This window comes from Gadus morhua, chromosome 19 (assembly GCF_902167405.1).
Source record: "Gadus morhua chromosome 19, gadMor3.0, whole genome shotgun sequence".
Lineage (NCBI taxonomy): Eukaryota > Metazoa > Chordata > Actinopteri > Gadiformes > Gadidae > Gadus > Gadus morhua.
The window spans coordinates 17415374-17437365 of record NC_044066.1 but is presented as its reverse complement, the minus strand read 5'-3'; the positions used below and the strand labels follow the sequence as shown (position 1 = coordinate 17437365).

The following is a 21992-nucleotide window of genomic DNA, read 5'->3' as shown; positions in this document are numbered from 1 at the left end:
ATGTGTGGTTTATATTTGTGCGTGTAAGTGTCTTTCTGTCAAGGCCAGAGAGACAAAATGAGAGATGTGGAGCTGTGATGTGTAAACTAGAGCAATTACATGTATGCATGCGTGTGTGTGTATGTGTGTGCGCATGGATGAGGGACATATTTTATTTGTCTATATGAACGCTTTGAAACTGAGACATGTGAAAGGCAAAGATGGGTTTGAGCACTCTAAGAGAGTGCGTTTGTGTGTCAAAGAGTGTGTGTCTACAAGAGTGTGTTTGACAGCAAGAGAGAGGGGAAATAGTGTATGTTTGTGTGCCTTTGTGTGAGAGTTTTAAGAGAGGTTTGCGTGCGTGTATGTGTCACCTGCTGGTTTCAGTGTGATGTCATCGATGGTGAGGTCAACAGCTCGGCTGACCAGGATGGCCTCCTCAGTCCCTATGGCAACAGGCAGGACACAAGCTTAGAGTCACGCACGCACACACACACACACACACACACACACACACACACACACACACACACACACACACACACACACACACACACACACACACACACACACACACACACACACACACACACACACACACACACGTACCGTTCTCGTAAGCGGCGGTAGGGCTCCAGGGGGTTGGAGTGAAGATGTACAGATCATTGTCCAGGTTCCTCTTGTAAAAACTGGATTCATACGTCTCCGCATTCTCTGTCCAATATTGACCGGCGCTGTAAAACACACGCACGCACACACACACACGCACAGACACACAATGAAAGCCTTTTCCGGCTGGACATATTTTTTCCATTGTGACACCGACAAAAACCCGACAACTATTTTTTTACTTTCTTTCATCAATTTGGAGGAATGGCTCCATTTGTCATGATTACAAATACCCCTTACCTTACGTCAGGTTTAATGGAATCCTCTCCGGAGGATATCTACCCCCACCCCCACCCTCACCCCCACCCTAACCCCACTATCTGCCCCCGTGATGGATACCTTTTGGGGTAGACTCGGGTGATCCCGCCGTCGGTGGCAACAAATCTGGCCAAGACGCCATGTCTGAAAGGCAGAGAAGACGGATCAGAAGGGAAGAAAACACACATGAAGCCGTAAAGCCCAGAGTCGCGGGAATGTTGACATTCGCTGTAATGCCGACATGACGTTTACAAGTTATTCCGAAATACTCGAAGCCATCTGCGTTCGATTGTTCTCGCCGAGGCGTTCGTTACAGGGCGAGGGGAGAGAGCGCGCCACGGGCCAGTTCTCCGGGGGTCTCTGGGGAGCCGGGGGGGGGGACGTGGAGGGAGGTAAAAGAAGGGTTCTCACTGCAGCTCTCGCTCCTTCCAGATCTGGGACAGGCCGTGAGTGATGCCGGCGTCCAGCAGCAGCCGGTTCACCAGCTCCACGTTACCTGAGCACAGACAAAAGAAGAGGACCAACCGGGGGTCAGATAGGAACCTTTAGAAGTGAGACCAACTGCGTTTGAACACCAAAGTCCGCTGAACTGCGACAGAGATTCAGCCGATCTCAGCTCATCCCATTCACACCTTGTGCCCTTTGGAAGATAAGGCAACGATCAAATTAGCCTGTTGCTCTGGTGCGCAAAATCTAACCCTTAATCCGAATGAATTTGGCTTCGATATCTTCTTTAAAATACAAAGTTCTTCAGCTACGAGGCAGATCAAGTCACCTGTAGTTCAGCCCAAACATTTCACAGACACCTTTCGTGTCGGCGATTAAATTCCGTAGTCTCGAGTTCGGGGTGACAGGTGAGTATTTGTGCAACCCCTTCCACACCCCCCACCCCCCCCCCCCCACCCCTGGCGGCGGGCGCGGGGGGGCCCCGGCACGCGCGGCCCCAGAAGGGCCCCTCAGAGTCGCATGTGTCACCGGCCATCGTGCTGCCGGGCCCCTTTGAACCCCTCCCCGGGCCTCGCTCTGCTCCATTAACGTCCGGGATTGGCACCCACCACCCCCCCCTCCTCCTCCTCCTCCTCCTCCTCCTCTCTCCGACCCCCCCACCCCCCCCACCCCCCACCACCCCAACCCCAACCTTTACGACACACCACACACACTTCAGAGAACACAGCTGGACTAACACTTTACCCCCCCCCCCCCCCCCCCCCTTCCGTACTCCAGTGGTTTTCATTAGAAATCCGTTATTGAAGGCAGCCCAGGAATCCCTAATGTACTCCCGACTCCGTCCTCCTCCCCGTGCTCCTCGCTGCCTCGGCCGCGGCGGTGGCTCCAGCCGGGAGAGAGGAGCCCCTGGCCGCCCTCACCGACCCTCTCGCTCCCTTCTCACGGCCAAGGGTGAAGAGGGCCGTTAAAATTATTCACCGAAAGAACCGGTGAGGACTAATATATCAGACGGCCTGCAGGTCTGTCAGGACGGGCGGGGGGTCTGTTTTATCTGCGCTTTTCTTTTCTGCAGTGATGTTTAAAAGGGAGTCCTCGGAGCGGCGACATCAATACCCAAACATGGCCGGCCGTAAAACGCGCTTGCTTATAAATATACTGTTTGAGTTCAGCGTCAACAACTGAGAGTGAGAAAGCGAGCGGCGAAACGAGTGTGTGTGCGAGAAAACGGCAGAGTTAACGTTAATGCATCGGTCAGATGTACACACGGACACACACACCCCCGCACACACACACACACACACACACACACACACACACACACACACACACAGAGTGAGGGGGAGGAGAGAGAGAGCGGGAGAGAACGAGAGAGGGTCTTCTGGGTCTCTGATTTGTGCTTTATTGCTCCGCTCACACTCTCTGGTCTTGACGGGTCCTGCTCTTTCTCACAAACACACGCTAATTGGATGAGGTCGGGTGGCTATAGGTGTGTGTGTGTGTGTGTGTGTGTGTCTGTGTGTCTGTGTGTCTGTGTGTGTGTGTGTGAATGTGCGTGTGCGTGCGTGCGTACGTGTGCATGTCACATCTAAGTCGACGTGACTCACACATGTGCAGTCGGGCGTGTCATGGTCCGACTTCCAGCCTTAGCATCAAATGGAGAACCTAACCCAAGGGGATTGCACGGTACAAAGAATACTTTGTCCCTCTCCCCTTCCCTCTCTCTCCCTGGTCGTGAACACCGTGCCCCAGCCCTGACGGCAGACCCCTGCTCCACCAGAGCCCCTCTGAGGGAGAGCTGGAGGTGAGCCGTAAAACTGCTCACTGAACGCAGCACCACTACACCACATGGCAGGGTCTGGTTCACGGCCGGTTCATACTGTAGTGACAGTGAGGCTGTTCATACTGTAGTGACAGTGAGGCTGTTCATAATGTAGTGACAGTGAGGCTGTTCATACTGTAGTGACAGTGAGGCTGTTCATACTGTAGTGACAGTGAGGCTGTTCATACTGTAGTGGCAGTGAGGCTGTTCATACTGTAGTGACAGTGAAGCTGTTCATACTGTAGTGACAGTGAGGCTGTTCATACTGTAGTGACAGTGAGGCTGTTCATACTGTAGTGACAGTGAGGCTGTTCATACTGTAGTTATGGTGAGGCTGTTCATACTGTAGTGACAGTGAGGCTGTTCATACTGTAGTGACAGTGAGGCTGTTCATACTGTAGTGACAGTGAGGCTGTTCATACTGTAGTGTCAGTGAGGCTGTTCATACTGTAGTGGCAGTGAAGCTGTTCATACTGTAGTGACAGTGAGGCTGTTCATACTGTAGTGACAGTGAGGCTGTTCATACTGTAGTGACAGTGAGGCTGTTCATACTGTAGTGACGGTGAGGCTGTTCATACTGTAGTGACAGTGAGGCTGTTCATACTGTAATGACAGTGAGGCTGTTTATACTGTAGTGACAGTGAGGCTGTTCATACTGTAGTGACAGTGAGGCTGTTCATACTGTAGTGACAGTGAAGCTGTTCATACTGTAGTGACGGTGAGGCTGTTCATACTGTAGTTACGGTGAGGCTGTTCATACTGTAGTGACAGTGAGGCTGTTCATACTGTAGTGACAGTGACGCTGTTCGTACTGTAGTGACAGTGAGGCTGTTCATACTGTAGTGACAGTGAGGCTGTTCATACTGTAGTGACAGTGAGGCTGTTCATACTGTAGTGACAGTGAGGCTGTTCATACTGTAGTGGCAGTGAGGCTGTTCATACTGTAGTGGCAGTGAGGCTGTTCATACTGTAGTGACAGTGAAGCTGTTCATACTGTAGTGACAGTGAGGCTGTTCATACTGTAGTGACAGTGAGGCTGTTCATACTGTAGTGACAGTGAGGCTGTTCATACTGTAGTTATGGTGAGGCTGTTCATACTGTAGTGACAGTGAGGCTGTTCATACTGTAGTGACAGTGAGGCTGTTCATACTGTAGTGACAGTGAGGCTGTTCATACTGTAGTGTCAGTGAGGCTGTTCATACTGTAGTGGCAGTGAAGCTGTTCATACTGTAGTGACAGTGAGGCTGTTCATACTGTAGTGACAGTGAGGCTGTTCATACTGTAGTGACAGTGAGGCTGTTCATACTGTAGTGACGGTGAGGCTGTTCATACTGTAGTGACAGTGAGGCTGTTCATACTGTAATGACAGTGAGGCTGTTTATACTGTAGTGACAGTGAGGCTGTTCATACTGTAGTGACAGTGAGGCTGTTCATACTGTAGTGACAGTGAAGCTGTTCATACTGTAGTGACGGTGAGGCTGTTCATACTGTAGTTACGGTGAGGCTGTTCATACTGTAGTGACAGTGAGGCTGTTCATACTGTAGTGACAGTGACGCTGTTCGTACTGTAGTGACAGTGAGGCTGTTCATACTGTAGTGACAGTGAGGCTGTTCATACTGTAGTTACGGTGAGGCTGTTCATACTGTAGTGACAGTGAGGCTGTTCATACTGTAGTGACAGTGAGGCTGTCCATACTGTAGAGACAGTGAAGCCTGCCCTGGTCTTGTTGCGATGCAAACGACTATGAACTGCGCTGTGGGCCCGATATGCGACCCTTTGGAAAGAATTCACCCTTTCTCCCACCAGGAAATCCTTAAAAGATACTGTTAACGCTGCAATTAGCGGTCATGCAAATTGTTATAGCGGTGTTGTTTTTCTCGAGTCGCGCGGTTGTCATGTATCGGTGGGATACTGGCCATGGCCATTTGCACGAATGCATGAGAACCATGAGACTCAATCAAAACTCCACTGAATCAAACCAAAGTGGAAATCAGCAAAGTGGCTTCAACTAAAGAATATTGAAATGGAAAACGATTTATTTATATTTATATACATGTATATATATATGTTCAAGTCTTGTAATCTTATTAAATCGATTACAAGATACTAACATCTTAACTTTAACGATAATCCTAAGAATAGAATAACTATTTGTCTTGTGTGGTGTTTACTGAGTGGAAGGAGAAGTGATAGTTGCATCATTCCTAGGAGCGTGGGACTCACACATGGGGTTGTTGGGAGTCTTCCTGTCGATGTAGTCCAGAAACTCCTTCAGGAACGCTGTGTTGTTCTTCAGGGGCTTCAGGTCCTTGCAGTAGTCTCTGGTGGACGGAACGGAGGACATAAGCATACGCTGCGCAAAACTCTGAAAAGATTGGCAGCGCGACACGCATAACAAAATGGAATTGTCCAGTTTTTTTTTAATTGTATTGGCACAAGGAGATGGAGTGCGATGCAGCGAGCTGTATACTTTAGCTCGCTTCATATTAGGATTGTAGTTTATTTTGGACGCAAAAAAATGTATATCCTTTTGCGTCGCATGCTTCGGACTTCACAGACAACACATATTGGGTCTGTAGACAAAATGTGGGGAAATGAAATACTTAGAGTCCTTCCTAGGCAATAAACTGTTTGAATGCAAGAGTAAAAATGCAATTTACCTCGGTGCTATGAATGTGTGGCCATGCTCTTCAAAGGCCAGAAGACTTTCAGTGACTGGTAAAAAGAAATAACAACCACAGAGAGCTAATTATCTTAGGGGATATTTCATCACATCAGAGTGTAATCATTAGCAGACACAATCACTGTATGCAGATAAATACAAAACTGTTGAATTAGCCACACATGTTTTGTGTTTGACAGCAAAAGCAAAACAACAAAATGAATACAGAGCCAGGGACCTCGATAGGATTTAGTTTCTAGTAAAGCCAATAAACAAATCCCAAGAGCCATTTCTCCGGTCTAAACAGACACATCTGCTCACCTCAACACTGTGTGTACACTACTTTATATTCTAGTCTGGTTTCCTAATTTTAACGGGAAGACCTAATCCCTCTGAAAGTCAGACGTGTTTTGCTTTCCGGCTTGGTTTAACCTCCAACAGTTGAGCAAAGTGACCGGGACCACACCACTAGAATGCATTATTCTCCATTCAAACTATTGTCTTCTGGTGCTACAACATTGTTAAAATCCTTAGTTAGATATCCGATTGCAAACTATGATGTGATATACCATTCTTAATGTTGCATGTCTCCACACATAAAACATGTGTTTGACCTTGTTCCAGGCTTCATAATTCACTTGAAAGCAGAGACAGAAACATAGGCCTAGAGCCACTACCAAATGTCATTATGAATTGTATGAACTTAATTTATCGTAGCGAATAATGTCATTAACCGATTTTGAATTGATGTGGAATAGATGGGTTAACAAGTGAGGCCTTTTCAGAGGAGATGTTTAAAGTAATTATTCATACTGCTGTGTTGCAGTGACGATATTAATGGACAACCGAACCCCTTGACCCAGCCTTTAAAAGACTCTCAGGTTCTGTTTGTTCCCGGACAGGGCTGCCTGCTCCTGTAACAGGTGTGTCGAATCAACACTTCGTCAGCAGGTGACGAAGGTAACCACATCAGCCAATCCGAGGTGATGCGTGCAACAGCATGCGTTGACCCCAGAGAGGGCGTTGTCTGTTGCAAACCGATTCACTAGTGGTGTTAGGGTTTGGTTGTCCAATGACGTCCGATTATTGCATTATGTGAGCGAAAACCCCAATAATCATGAACATGACAGGACGTATGGACGGAGCTCATCAAAACATGCTGGGTGAGACTAAACACGTTTCACGCACAGGAGGAAGGCATGAGCAAAGGAGGGACTGATAGGATACTTGCCATTTTTCCCTGTGGTGGAAAAAATCCCGGGCAAGGAGAAAGTGAAGGAAGGACAGAATGGACCCCGGGCAGATGGAGACGGAATGGAAGAAAGGAAGGGGAAAAGGAGGTAAAACCACAGGGGTCAAAGGTGACACAATATTTCATTCACAGAGCGAGTCCTGAATAGAAATATTGCATTCCTGGCAAAAGGTTGAATCGCTGTGTATATACGCGGAGTCGCTGATGATTTAAACACCAAGGAGAAGGCTTTTAAATGTGGTAAGAAATTAGCATGTATTTGGACATTTTGACAGTCCAATGAATCGCGTTTTGCTTTAATGTCCAACGTTTGCACTTTAACGTTATAATTAGCATTCACTTAGCGGTACCTCAATGCTAGCCATGGACAGCTTGGTATAGAGCCTCTTATGATGGTTTACGTCTATTTTTCAAAGCGTGTAGAACAACTCAACTCCGTCTATCACGCAGCGGTGTGATCTCTCACGGCTACCCCTCATCATGGCTCAACAATAATTACCTCCATGTGAAAGCTCTTTTGATATCTTCCGCTGTCCACCTGCTAATCCAGCTAAGGCATCTAGCAATGATGGATAGCGAGGAGCTAAGTCCACATACCCCCCCCCCCCCCTCCCCAGTCCAAGTCTATGCATACCAGACAATGCTACCCTGCACTCTGCCATAGCACATTATTATGGTACATGGATGTTGAAATGACAGCAAGACAAAGTTTAAAGCATGCGAACGGGATGCTAGAGGTCATCTTGATGCGTGCAGATGACATGCTGGATTGGTTTTCCTCGGGAATGAAGGATACACCTCAGGTGATGTGTTTGGTTCCTGTCAGTTTAGTAGTTTAATGATAATAGTTTTATTCTTCAGCTTGAAGTGATGTTTGCAACCCAAAGCTTAAGTACTCAGAAACACTCACACTGTGTACTGGTGGGACTAAATAATTTTTTATTTGCTTTGGACCACAACTGATTGCCTCATGAGTCCGTCCCGATTTTGCGAGTTAACATTCTGTTCCTCTCTTCAGATCGTCTGTTCTCGATCCCGTTTTGGAAATGGTTTAAATGCTATGACCGATCGGATCTCCGGGTTAGGGAGTGTCAGTTCACTCCAAACAGAGATGGTGCAGTCTGCCGGATAAAAACAAACAAAAAACAATACCAGCGACTGAGGAAAGTGTCGCAATCAACAGTTTTTACTTGAAATAAACGGAATAGCTGGGTGAAAAGATGAACAGAGATATGCCCAGAAGGCTCTTTGTCAGATTATAATATTTTTTTGCTTTGCTTCCAACCAGATTTGGCGGCAGAGCGAGTCACTCTGATGCACATAACTAAACGGCGTCTCAGAACGGCAACGTGAAGGGATCAGGATGATCCATCGAGGCTCCACAGAGGGGGGGATGAAGGGGAACAGAACCACGGGGGGACGAGGGGAGAAGCATAACGCGGAGACGAGGAGGAAGACGAGGGTGGGGGGGTCAGTCAGTGAGGAAGAAACCAGCGCCACTGACTCATGTTTCTGCTGTGCTGACCCACAGCTTTCCCTTTTAACGGGTGCACCTTCAAGACACGCAAACAACCCCCCCCCCCCCCCCCCCTCTCCCAGTCCGTGCACACACATCTCCGCCTCCTCCAGCTGTGGGGGTTTAATGCAATCGCATGCGAAGGATTTGTGCGTCTGTTTGTGTGTGTACTGAGACAGGAGTACGAATCACCATTATCAAACAACGATTATTAATCAGATCCCACAACAAAGAAAAGGCCGGCGGTTAACGAGATAACACAGAGGAGCGCACGTGTACGTGATTCACCGTGAGCGGCTTCGAAAATAACCCAAATGAGTCACAGGAAAGGAAAAGTTCCCCCCCCCCCCCCGACGTTGTTGAGACATAACTTCCAGTTCATGTTGTCTGACAGGAGAGCGAGGGAACGGCCCCGGACGAGGCGAGAGCATGCAGAAGGTGAAGAACAGGAGGAGAGTACTTGCCCAAATTTGCTGCGGGGAGGGAGGGTCCAATACACCACAAGGGGTCGAGGAGAGGGGTCAAAGGTCAAAGGAGGACCAGGAGAAGAGGTTGGAGGAGCGGAGGCGGAGAGGGGGGTGAGGAAGGAGGGATGAGGAAGAGGATGGGGAAGAGACAAGAACAAGGCAGGAAAGTCTCAGATGGGTTACACAATATTATAATATTGTAATATCTATCATAATAATAGTATATTGTTAATATTATAATATAACATATTCAAAGTGTCATGAAACAGGAATCATTCAGCCGACTAGGCTTCATTTTTATTTGTTGTTGTGAAGTAAGCAAACGTAGGAAAGACATCAAAAAGGTGGAGAGCATGTGGGAAAGGAGTGGGTTTCTGGGTTTCCACGTGTGTGCAGGTGGGACGATAAGAGGCCTTGTAGTGTGTGTGGGGAGGTCTGCGTCTTCTTTTTGTCTAACTGTGGCCAGATGTGCAGGGGACAGGTGCAAACAACAGATGGTGTGAATCAAAACACATCATTGTTGAGGATCCATTCTGTCGCCTCCATATGCTAACCCTGAGCTAACCGTTTATCAAGGCGAGTGTATTTATATCACATCCTTTTAGCAACAAGTTGATTCCAAGTCTAAAGTAAATGGTATATGGACTGCATTTATACACCGCACTTCTAACCAGTGGCCTCTCTGAGAGCTTTACAATATTGCCTCACCCATTCATGCACACATTACCGCACCGACGGCGGAGTCAACCACGCAAGGCGACAGCCAGCTCGACGGGAGCAGTTAGGGTGAGGTGCCCTGCTCAGGGACACCTCGACACTCTAGGAACTAGGAGGAGGAGCCGGGGAATCGAACTAGCGACCTTCAGGTTACCAGCCAACCTTCTCTTCCTTCAGAGCTACGGAGATAAAACTACCTATCGATCTACCTATCGATCTACCTATCGATCTACCGATCGATCTACCTATCGATCTGTCGCTCATCCCGGAGGGTTGAACCTGCCGTGGTCATATCGGACCACAGTGAGACACCAGCGGCGTCCTCCCACTATACTATACTGGGCAGGCTCGACACGGTTCGACTTTGCGCGGCGGCCAATCGCAGCAGGGCGGGGGTTTGCGTTGCCGTAACAACCGGGCGTCCCGCTTCAAGGTGTGTCTTCAACTGATTTCACGCGTCATCAACCTGAGCTGATGACACATCAACGATGACACTTTTATTGCCTATTTAGTTTAAAGTTTATGTAGCCTACCGTAAGTGCCACATGATTCCTTCTTAATTATGCTTGCACGGTCATAGGAAGCAACAAATATAACGCATCAAGCTGTCAAAAGGAAACCGCCGCAGGGGCCCTTTGTAGTGGCCTGATTTATGGCGCTTTTACCTAGATGATGGATCACCTGACTGATGACAAGGAAACGCTATGCAACGACAGCAGAGACAGACACACACACAGACAGACATGAGAGACGAGACAGACAGACAGACAGACAGACAGACAGACAGACAGACAGACAGACAGACAGACAGACAGACAGAGAGACACGAGAGAGAGAGACAGAGACAGAGACAGAGACAGAGACAGAGACAGAGAGAGAGAGAGAGACAGAGACAGAGACAGAGAGAGAGAGAGAGAGAGAACAAGCCTTTGGAGAGGTGTCAACGGACAGTGAACTCCTGTGGAAGAGTGCTCCAGTTAAGTTCAGAATAGAATGCGGGGACATGTGCGTGTGCGTGTGCGTGGGAGGCGGAGACGGTGAGTGAGTTATGTGTGTGCGTTGGATCCCAGGATGAAGGGTATTGCAGGATGGGGATTCCCGATGGGGGGAAGCAGGCTGGGAGTGCCCCCCCCCCCCCCCCCAGCAGCGAGGTAGGGCTGGGTGTAATGGAGAAGCCTGGGCCCCCCCCCCGGCCCGGGGACACTAATCTCTGGACAGGACCACAACTGAGGGAGCCGGTTGCCTTGGCGACACAAGAAGCGCGAACAGGAAGGGGAGGAGGGGGGGGGGGGGTTCCGTGTGAGCGTGCTTGAATGTTTGTCCCTCTGCACATAGTTCTCTTTTTCTGTGTGCGCGTGTGTGTGTGTGTGTGTGTGTGTGTGTGTGTGTGTGTGTGTGTGTGTGTGTGTGTGTGTGTGTGTGTGTGTGTGTGTGTGTGTGTGTGTGTGTGCGTTTCCATGTGCATGTGCGCGCATGTCTATCTCTATGTGTTTTAGTGTGTGCGTGTGTTTGTGTAAGTTTTCCGTTTCGAGCATGTGCGACGAGTGTGTGTGAGTCCATGTGCGTGTGTGCATTTGCTGCCTGGAAACAGGCGTACATGTATAGGACACATAAGCCGAGGCGCAGTGAGAACCACGCAGGCTGCATGGAGACGGTTCAACTCACTGTCCTCTTCCACATCTGCGTAAACAAGCAAGGAACATGAGCCCTTTGTGTGTGTGTGTGTGTGTGTGTGTGTGTGTGTGTGTGTGTGTGTGTGTGTGTGTGTGTGTGTGTGTGTGTGTGTGTGTTACACTTACATTTGGCCTGGGTGATGGTGTCGCCGATGTCCGCGCGGATGTAATGCATACTGTACCCCGGGAGCACCAGGGCAAGGCTGGGGGCGCACACACACACACACACACACACACACACACACACACACACACACACACACACACACACACACACACACACACACACACACACACACACACACACACACAGGCACGCACACACACCAAAGCACAGCAAGTACGCACACACACACATATATACACACAAACAGAGACACAAGCATACAAGCACGACCACAGACACACAAACACAAGCAAACCAAACAGTTCATATTTTAACTCAATCATTAAGCCCTGCAATAAGCATATTCCAGGCTAAATGAATACTCAAGCTTGTATCCATGCGTGTAGATAAACTTAAAATCACAACATTCCCACTGCGTCTCATAAGACATACACAACGTGATTATACCTCATTATAACCCGTACGACACATTACTACCCTTTCACTTTGAGGAAAGCCACACAGCCCTTATCCATACTGCGTAACCAAGCCCTGAGAGCAGAACAATACATCATAATAGAACATGCCAGGGATCCTTTCAGCACGTTCCGCTAAACCGGTTCCTTATCGCAAGAACATGGCCGCCCCTCATAACACCAGGTCCAGTTGGAGCTAGGCTGAGTCCCAGGGCGTTCTGCCTGGGGTTTGTCCCGGTGTTGTTGGACCCGGGGTCCAGCCCAGAGTAGGAGCTAAATGGTTTGGCTTTTACCAACAGGAAATGTTTTTTTTAACAAACTGGGGCCGGTTTTAAGTTAACTAAGATAAGCTTGTCCGCGTCCGTCATCCATGCTCAGATGCTAATCATCCGTAGATAAGCATCGGCTCTCAGAGACCAACGCAGAGAGGGGGGGGGGGGGGGGGTTGTACCTGTAGTCGCTGCCTTTGACCGGCGCGTACGTGTACGATCTCAGGCCTCGGTCGATGTACCGCTGGAGGGAGAGGGGAACAGAAGCGACCCAAGAGTAAAAGACAAACTCTGAAAACTCATTTCTGACTTACAAACTCAATTCAATCCAATTTTATTTGTCCTTAATCACTGGTCCAGTCTCGAAAGAGCGTAACAGGCCAAATAAATATGACACCCCCATGACCCTAGCCCACAGGAAGGCAGGAAAAAAACTCTTGAGGAGAGGACTGTGTGTTGGTGTACGTTGGTCAATGTTTCAGGGATGGAGAACCTCAGCCTGTTCCCGAGTAGCAGACGAACCTCATCCTGGGACTTCACCAGTGTGCTGATCATGTGGTCGCCCGTCTCGCCGTCAATCATCTTCTGCCTGATCTATTATTGACAAAATAAAATAAAAAAGATCAAAAAACATCGCAATTGGCGTTCGCTCCAATAGTGTCAGGAAGGGAGTATCGTGTGAACCCTGACCTCAACTTTGACCTCGTCCTCGAGCTCAGCGTCCAGGAAGTCCAACGTCACCGGTTCCTGGAACTTGGGGTTCTGTCCGCCGAGGAAACAGAACAGAACACAGAAGAACACAGCGACCAATGAGCAGAGCCTGCTGTTAGATGATGAGACTCATACTCCGAGTCGTCACTCCCAAAAGACAGACGTTTACAATGTCCGTGCGCTCCGGAGCACTTGAAGACTTTAGGTTTTTTTATAGACTTTGTTTTTATTCATCTTTGGTAAAAAAGGAAAGAAAATCTCATTCACACGGGGCCTCCGTCCCCGTCCAATGAGAGCAGAGCGTCAGCCTTGAGTGTTCTGGACGGCTGCTCCCCGAGCGCTGGCTGCAGCGCGCCTCGTTTATTGTCCTCGGTGGGACGGTGGTGGAGCAAGCAGAGCTATCATCATCTCTGGAGGTCAACGCAAAACATACGGCGATACGGGGTCACACACGCAGACACACACACCCACTCACACAACCGATCACACATGGACACACACACACACAAAGACACACGTACAAGCACACACATGAAAATACAAAGCAACGGAGGCACACATAGACACACAAACAGGGGCACCCAGGGGCACGCACACACACACACACACACGCGTTCCTAGAAAACCAACCTGACAGGAGACGAACACGCTCCAACGTGAGCAAACGAGGAAACCAAACGTGGAACCAAACGAGGCCAACGTCTGATGTCCCGGCGGCACCATTGAGGCCTCCTCTACCCTCCGAGGCCTCTACCCCCCGAGGCCTCTACCCTCCGAGGCCTTGAAGGCCTCCTCTACCCTCTCAGCGCACCTCTACCCTCCGAGGCCGCCTCTACCCTCCGAGGCCTCCTCTACCCTCCGAGGCCTCCTCTACCCTCCGAGGCCTTGAAGGCCGCCTCTACCCTCCGAGGACGCCTCTACCCTCCGAGGCCTCTACCCTCCGAGGCCTTGAAGGCCGCCTCTACCCTCCGAGGCCTCCTCTACCCTCCGAGGCCTCCTCTACCCTCCGAGGCCTCCTCTACCCTCCGAGGCCTCTACCCTCTGAGGCCTTGAAGGCCGCCTCTACCCGCCGAGCGCACCTCTACCCTCCGAGGCCTCTACCCTCCGAGGCCTCCTCTACCCTCCGAGGCCTCCTCTACCCTCCGCGGCCTCCTCTACCCTCCGAGGCCTCCTCTACCCTCCGAGGCCTCCCCTACCCTCCGAGGCCTCCTCTACCCTCCGAGGCCTCTTCTACCCTCTGAGGCCTTGAAGGCCTCCTCTACCCTCCGAGGCCTCCTCTACCCTCCGAGGCCTCTACCCTCCGAGGCCTCCTCTACCCTCCGAGCGCGCCTCTACCCTCCAAGGCCTCCTCTACCCTCCGAGCGCACCTCTAACCTCCCGAGCGCGCCTCTACCCTCCGAGCGCACCTCTAACCTCCCGAGCGCGCCTGGGGAAAGCGTATCCCCGGTCTTTACGTCATCTTTGATCCGCGCGGTCCACTTGAGAAACACAATACCGCCAAGCCGCCGCTGCCGGGATGCCTCAGGGACATCTGGCCCAGAGATTATTGGCAGACGGTGAAAGCGTGTTCCCCGAAAAGAGAAAGAAAGAAACCTTGTTTGGCTGCGCTTGATCGTATGCGACGCTGGAGCGGCGGGGAGCGGTTTGAAGCCACCGCGCGCTGACAGGATTACGGGTCGCCTGATGGAAGAGACACACGGAGCGACACAGCCCAGCGGCCCGAGACCCAAGCCGGCACGCCAACCGCCAAGTCGCGTCTTTTTTAAGTTTCGGTTTTTACTACGCTACAAAAATAAGAGCGTGAGGCATTTGTCGCATTCGTCAGTGACAGGACCGCGACAAGAAGGGTGGAGGGAAGAGGAGTCGAGGGCCAGTACTCGAACCGCTAACTTTCATGTTTAGTTTTTTCTTTATACTAGGCTTCAAAATAAGAGCGTGATTTTTTTCTCGTATTTGTCACCAGCAGTACCCGCGACAAGAAAGAGAGAGGAGGGAAGAGTGTGAGGCCGAAAAAACCCACTGCTCCAAGTTCCGTGTGTACTGTAGTTCTTCTTTAGACTACGCTACCTCACAGTGCAGATTAGATTACCAAACGAGGCAGGGGTCCCCCAGGGCCCGAGAGGAGGGCCCCTGCTGGGTCGGGTTCTGGGGTCGGGGTTAGGCTGTGAGGGCTCTGGCGTACCTTAGGCTGGAGGTTGGGGTGGAGCAGGACGTAGCCGTTGGGGTCGATGGCAAAGTAGTAGCCGTTGGGTCCAAACTGTTAGAGAAAAGGTGGAGAGAGAGAGAGAGAGAGAGAGAGAGAGAGAGAGAGAGAGACAGAGAGACAGAGAGACAGAGAGAGAGAGAGAGAGAGGGAGAGAGAGAGAGAGAGAGAGAGGAAAAGAGAGAGAGAGAGAGAGAGAGAGAGAGAGAGAGAGAGAGAGAGAGAGAGAGAGAGAGAGAGAGAGAGAGAGAGAGAGAGAGAGAGAGAGAGAGAGAGAGGGAGAAAGAGACAGAGAGAGGTGGAGAAAGGAAGAGGAAGAGCGGGAGAGAGAGAGACAGAGACGAAGAGACAATTACCTGACAGTCTAGGAATGCAAAGTGTGTTCAGCAAGCAGGAAGACACTTAAAAGGCGCCTTCAACGTGAAAAAAACCCCACGTATTTATCTGTTAAACATCGTCAGCTCGTGTCCATATTATTCCCATTAGTCACGAATTCAACAAACGACGCCAAACAATGTCGGCGTAAATTCCATGAGTTACTGAACCCTAATCTGATCCTCAGAGAGCCCCCTTCATCCTGTATCCGGCGGGCCCTGGCAGCCTGACAGCGCCTCTACCCCAGTGGGGTCCCACCCCGCTAATGGGAACCTGTGCGGCCCCCACTGGCCCTGCGCGCGGGACCACTTTGTTTTGTCACCAATCCCCGGGGATCGGATGGCAGGCCTTCCCCTGTTTAGCTTAGCGCTCGTTAGCCGCTTGGCCTCGGGGAAACAACGCTGGGACACGCCGCTCAGAGCCGATGTCACGCTGTCGGAGAGCCAGCACCGCAGGGGGGGGGGGGGGGGGGGTTGGGTTAGGGCATGGTGTGTTGTGTTGTGTGGTGTTGTGGTGTGGTCTTGTGTTGTGGTGTTGCGTGGTGTGTTGTGTGATGTTGTGCGTTGTGTGTTGGGTGGTGTTGTGTGTTGTGTGGTGTGGTGTTGTGTTGTTGTGTGGTGTTGTGAGTTGTGTGATGTGTGGTGTTGTGTGTTGTGTGGTGTTGTGTTGTTGTGTGGTGTTGTTGTGAGGTGTTGTGGTGAGGTGTTGTTGTGTGGTGTTGTGTGGTGTGGTGTTGTTGTGTGGTGTTGTGTGGTGTTGTTGTGTGGTGTGGTGTTGTGTGGTGTTGTGTTGTTGTGTGGTGTTGTGCGTTGTGTGTTGTGTGGTGTTGTGTGTTGTTGTGTTGTTGTGTGGTGTTGTTGTGAGGTGTTGTGGTGAGGTGTTGTTGTGTTGTGTTGTGCGTTGTGTGTTGTGTGGTGTTGTGTGGTGTGGTGTTGTGTTGTTGTGTGGTGTGGTGTTGTGAGGTGTGGTGTTGTGGTGAGGTGTTGTTTTGTTGTCTTGCGTTGTGCGTTGTGTGGTGTTGTGTGGTGTGGTGTTGTTGTGTGTGTTGTGTTGTTGTGTGGTGTTGTTGTGAGGTGTTCTTTTGTTGAGTTGTGCGTTGTGTGGTGTTGTGAGGTGTTCTTTTGTTGTGTTGTGCGTTGTGTGGTGTTCTGTTGTGTTGTTGTGAGGTGTTATTTTGTTGTGTTGCGTTGTGCGTTGTGTGGTGTGGTGTTGTTGTGTGGTGTTGTTGTGTGGTGTTGTTGTGAGGTGTTCTTTTGTTGAGTTGTGCGTTGTGTGGTGTTGTGAGGTGTTGTTTTGTTGTGTTGTGCGTTGTGTGGTGTTCTGTTGTGTTGTTGTGAGGTGTTATTTTGTTGTGTTGCGTTGTGCGTTGTGTGGTGTTGTGTGGTGTGGTGTTGTTGTGTGGTGTTGTGTTGTTGTGTGGTGTTGTTGTGAGGTGTTCTTTTGTTGAGTTGTGCGTTGTGTGGTGTTGTGAGGTGTTGTTTTGTTGTGTTGTGCGTTGTGTGGTGTTGTGTGGTGTTGTTGTGAGGTGTTATTTTGTTGTGTTGCGTTGTGCGTTGTGTGGTGTTTTGAGGTGTGGTGTTGTGTTGTTGTGAGGTGTTGTTGTGAGGTGTTGTTGTGAGGTGTTGTTGTGAGGTGTTGTTTTGTTGTGTTGTGCGTTGTGTGGTGTTGTGAGGTGTGGTGTTGTGTTGTGTGCTTCGTGTGGTGCCGTGTGCAGTGTTGTGCGCAGTGGGCGCTCTTGTGCGTTGCCTCACGGTGAATCGCGGCGTCAGCCTCTTGATGTCCTCCAGGGAGACGTCGACGGCCATCACGCCCAGGATCAGCTGGCTCTGGGGCTTCTGGGGGGGAGAGGAGAGCAGGTACCGGGTCAACGAGGAGACGGAGAGGAGAGGAGAGCGGGTACCGGGTCAACGAGGAGACGGAGAGGAGAGGAGAGCGGGTACCGGGTCAACGAGGAGACGGAGAGAGGAGAGGAGAACGGGTACCGGGTCAACGAGGAGACGGAGAGAGGAGAGGAGAACGGGTACCGGGTCAACGAGGAGACGGAGAGGAGAGGAGAACGGGTACCGGGTCAACGAGGAGACGGAGAGGAGAGGAGAGCGGGTACCGGGTCAATGAGGAGACGGAGAGAGGAGAGGAGAACGGGTACCGGGTCAACGAGGAGACGGAGAGGAGAGGAGAGCGGGTACCGGGTCAACGAGGAGACGGAGAGGAGAGGAGAACGGGTACCGGGTCAACGAGGAGACGGAGAGGAGAGGAGAGCAGAGGAGAACGGGTACCGGGTCAACGAGGAGACGGAGAGAGGAGAGGAGAACGGGTACCGGGTCAACGAGGAGACGGAGAGGAGAGGAGAACGGGTACCGGGTCAACGAGGAGAGGAGAACGGGTACCGGGTCAACGAGGAGACGTAGAGGAGAGGAGAGCGGGTACCGGGTCAACGAGGAGACGGAGAGGAGAGGAGAACGGGTACCGGGTCAACGAGGAGACGAAGAGGAGAGGAGAACGGGTACCGGGTCAACGAGGAGACGGAGAGGAGAGGAGAACGGGTACCGGGTCAACGAGGAGACGGAGAGGAGAGGAGAGGAGAACGGGTACCGGGTCAACGAGGAGACGGAGGGGAGAGGAGAGGAGAACGGGTACCGGGTCAACGAGGAGACGGAGAGAGGAGAGGAGAGCGGGTACCGGGTCAACGAGGAGACGGAGAGAGGAGAGGAGAGGAGAACGGGTACCGGGTCAACGAGGAGACGGAGAGAGGAGAGGAGAGGAGAACGGGTACCGGGTCAACGAGGAGACGGAGAGAGGAGAGGAGAACGGGTACCGGGTCAACGAGGAGACGGAGAGAGGAGAGGAGAGCGGGTACCGGGTCAACGAGGAGACGGAGAGGAGAGGAGAACGGGTACCGGGTCAACGAGGAGACGGAGAGGAGAGGAGAACGGGTACCGGGTCAACGAGGAGACGGAGAGGAGAGGAGAACGGGTACCGGGTCAACGAGGAGACGGAGGGGAGAGGAGAACGGGTACCGGGTCAACGAGGAGACGGAGAGAGGAGAGGAGAGGAGAGCGGGTACCGGGTCAACGAGGAGACGGAGAGGAGAGGAGAACGGGTACCGGGTCAACGAGGAGACGGAGAGAGGAGAGGAGCATCCGACCACAGAGAGAGGAAGCTTGCCGGAGTGTGTGACTCCAGGGGGGGGGCCACGATGGGTGTGTGGTGTGTGACTTGGGGGACCATACTGGGTGTCGGTGACTCCCTGGGGGGGGGCCCGCGGTATGTGTGAGCGTGCACGCTGTACCCCTGTTGTTCTGGCCCGTGACTCAGGGCCATCTGGGCACCTTTGAAACCCCGTTCAAAGCAGACGGCCGCGGGTTTGGACGGGGATCAGTGCGGAACCGGACAATGTCAAGAGACAAAAAGGAAAACAAAACCCTGACGCACCGACGTGATTCACCGGCGAGCCATCCCGCGTTCGAGGGCCGCGATTCGAGGAGCCACACTCCATGTAACCCTACCCACCCACCCCCCGCCTCCTCAATGTAGAGACCGCCAAGGTAAGCATCAGTCCGAAGCCACACACACACACACACACACACACACACACACACACACACACACACACACACACACCAGATCCCCCCCCCCCCCCCCCCCCCCCCCCCATTCAAGCTGTACGTGGTCTTGAACCACTTAGCTACCGGAATCACATTGTCTCTGTGATCTGCAGCCTTGATCTCGTCTCTTTCTTTCGTTTAGAGTTTGGATCTTTGTGACATGTCCTTCAGCCCCCACCCCCCCCTCCACACACACACACACACACACACACACACACACACACACACACACACACACACACACACACACACACACACACACACACACACACACACACACACACACACACACACACACACACACACACACTCCTTGGCCTCCCGAGCACACAGTTCCACTGGCAGGAAGGGGGGCGGGGCTTCCTGGTGGTGGGGGCGTGGGGGCGGAGCCAGAGGGACCACAGGGCACCACCAAACGGGACGCCGAAAAAACAAAACATTTAAAATACAGGAAGAACCACAAGAAAGAGTGAGGGGTGAGCGGGGGTCCGAAGGGGGGGGGGGGGGGGGAAGAGATAAAAGGGGAGGATGAGACCCTCATTGAGTCTATTCCCCAGTCAATTTTTTTACTTTCCCGGTCTGGTAAACATTATTGAACGTTACTTCAAAACCCTGAAGCCGGGACCGTCCCGCAGGCGGGGGGGGGGGGGGGGGGGGGGGGGGGGGGGGGGGGGGGGGGGGGGGGGGGTCACGGTGTCAGCCGTCTCCGTGCCACCCCCGTGTTATTTGTCCCATGTCAGCCCCCAACTTCCCCCCCCCCCCCTCCACACCCTATACCACCATTGCTTGGAAGTTAACGTAACATCGGATATCTTTATTTAATAATAATAGGGTCGCTTTGATGGTGAAATAAGCGGGCACACACAAATATAAAGACACACACACTCACTCACACACACACAAACACACACACACAAAAACACACACGCACACACACACACACACACGCCCCGTGGGCTAGTTGGCCACGCTAGGAACACGAACATGTGCAATCCATCCCGTCGCTGCCTTCCGTTAAGTTGCCTCCGACGTCCCCTGCCCGAGATGTTGTGCTTACAAATGGGCTTAGGCCACATTGGAACCAGGCGGCTGGCTGAGCCCTTAACGGGACGAGTGTGTGAGACGGAGGAGAAGCAGAGGACTGCAGAGAGCTGCGGTAACAATTCCATTCAAAGAACTTTAATCTCCCGTTAGGAACTTCACATGTGAGGGAGCGCCAGCAGGGTGTGTCCGTACCCAACACAACACACAACAAACAAGCACCGTACCTTCACGCCTCTCTCTTTGTCCGCCCGGGTGTTGGTCCTGTTGAAGACGGGCAGGGTGCCGGTGATGACCAGGCCCAGTTCCTGGTGGGGGGGGGGGGGGGGGGGGGGGGTGGAGGAGAGAGACACACACACAACTCATCACACGCTCGGCGGGAGAACTTCCAACGAAGACCCCGGAACCTCTGGCCGGCATCCGCAGGTCGCTGAAGCGGCCCTGGAGGAAGCGTCCAGCTTGGCATGTCATTTTACTGCTGTGTCTCTCTGTCTGTCTGACTGCCTGGGAGTGCGTGTGTGTGTGTGTGTGTGTGTGTGTGTGTGTGTGTGTGTGTGTGTGTGTGTGTGTGTGTGTGTGTGTGTGTGTGTGTGTGTGTGTGTGTGTGTGTGTGTGTCTCAGTCTGCGAGAGGGAGAGTGTGTAAAAGTCATAAAGATGGCATCTGGTTTTGTACTCTCCGTGATGATTGATGACACAATAGATACCGAAACATCTGCGAAAGTACGGAGCAGTGTGCATCTTCCCCCTGAACCCCCCCCCCCCCCCCCCCCCCCACACACACACACACACACACACACACACACACACACCCGAGTTGTCACAGGGGACAACTGACTACCTGCCTACCTACAGAAGGTTTTAGGACAACATGCCCGTCTTAAGCCGGAAGAACGCAAGGACGGGTCGCAAGCACCTTACGTAAAACTCTCTGTTCTCATGCAAGACTAGGAATAACTAGTGTGTTGTCTCATTGTTTATCTTAATATAACCACCAACACCACCAACACAGCCACTACTGCTGATTTGGTCAAAGATAGAGTTTACCATAATGGCATGTCAAAGATTAATAGTTGCAAATTACAAAGATTGCTTAGACGGTGTAATTTTCCGCCAGTTCCCGATAGTATCGATTGAGCTTCTTCAAATGTGACAACCGAGAAAGAGGATGTTAACACTTGAAATAATAACCGACGGCAATCAAACACTTAACCTTTAGAGAATGCCTCAGATTAAACGCTGCCTGGCATTAGATTACACGTGGATGCAAGGAGGCCAATCAAAGGATTACTCAGTTATCTCTAAGATCACAGACCATGAATCACTTCTACATGACATGTTCACATGATCACTGTTTTGGTTAGCTTTGTGTCCAAGAGCTTACTTGGTGACGGTTGCCGACGGCTCAATCTCAGCGCAACAGATACAATCTCTGACAACAAACACTGGCAATTACAAGCCGAAACAGACTTCAACGGCTTACGCAACAAAAAAAACGACGATATGAAATATGTCAATGTTGTTCGCATTTTCGGGGAATGTGTCATGCGATGCACAACAACTGAAAAAAAGGACAGTGTTTGGCAGTTTAGCCTGGTTGTTTTCGACATGCCCAAACTTTGGTCAGAAAGGCTTACATTTTGTAGAGCACATGTTTTTCGGGCCTGCTTGCATACAACATACAACCCAAACATTTTCTTTCAAATATGTCTGCAGCTATGCGAATCAAAGGTGATCTTGTATTGCTC

The 21992-nt window shown here is 51.4% G+C and overlaps 1 protein-coding gene across 3 annotated transcripts in view; it reads right to left on the bottom strand.

Annotated features, from left to right (window-relative positions):
* cacna2d1a (calcium channel, voltage-dependent, alpha 2/delta subunit 1a) overlaps positions 1-21992 on the bottom strand; it is a 92803-nt gene that overhangs the window by 18594 nt on the left and 52217 nt on the right. Inside the window, exons 16-30 of one of the 3 annotated variants that reach the window (XM_030341657.1) lie at positions 20474-20554; positions 17352-17435; positions 15205-15279; positions 13002-13073; positions 12834-12905; positions 12494-12555; positions 11587-11663; positions 9068-9076; positions 7067-7075; positions 5834-5888; positions 5397-5494; positions 1318-1402; positions 988-1050; positions 589-713; positions 354-425 (exon numbers count right to left, since the gene is read on the bottom strand). In XM_030341657.1, coding sequence (XP_030197517.1) covers positions 354-425; positions 589-713; positions 988-1050; positions 1318-1402; positions 5397-5494; positions 5834-5888; positions 7067-7075; positions 9068-9076; positions 11587-11663; positions 12494-12555; positions 12834-12905; positions 13002-13073; positions 15205-15279; positions 17352-17435; positions 20474-20554 — 1039 coding nt within the window. The remainder of the gene's footprint in view (positions 1-353; positions 426-588; positions 714-987; positions 1051-1317; positions 1403-5396; positions 5495-5833; positions 5889-7066; positions 7076-9067; positions 9077-11586; positions 11664-12493; positions 12556-12833; positions 12906-13001; positions 13074-15204; positions 15280-17351; positions 17436-20473; positions 20555-21992) is intronic. The other 2 variants (XM_030341658.1, XM_030341659.1) reach the window with 2 other exon arrangements.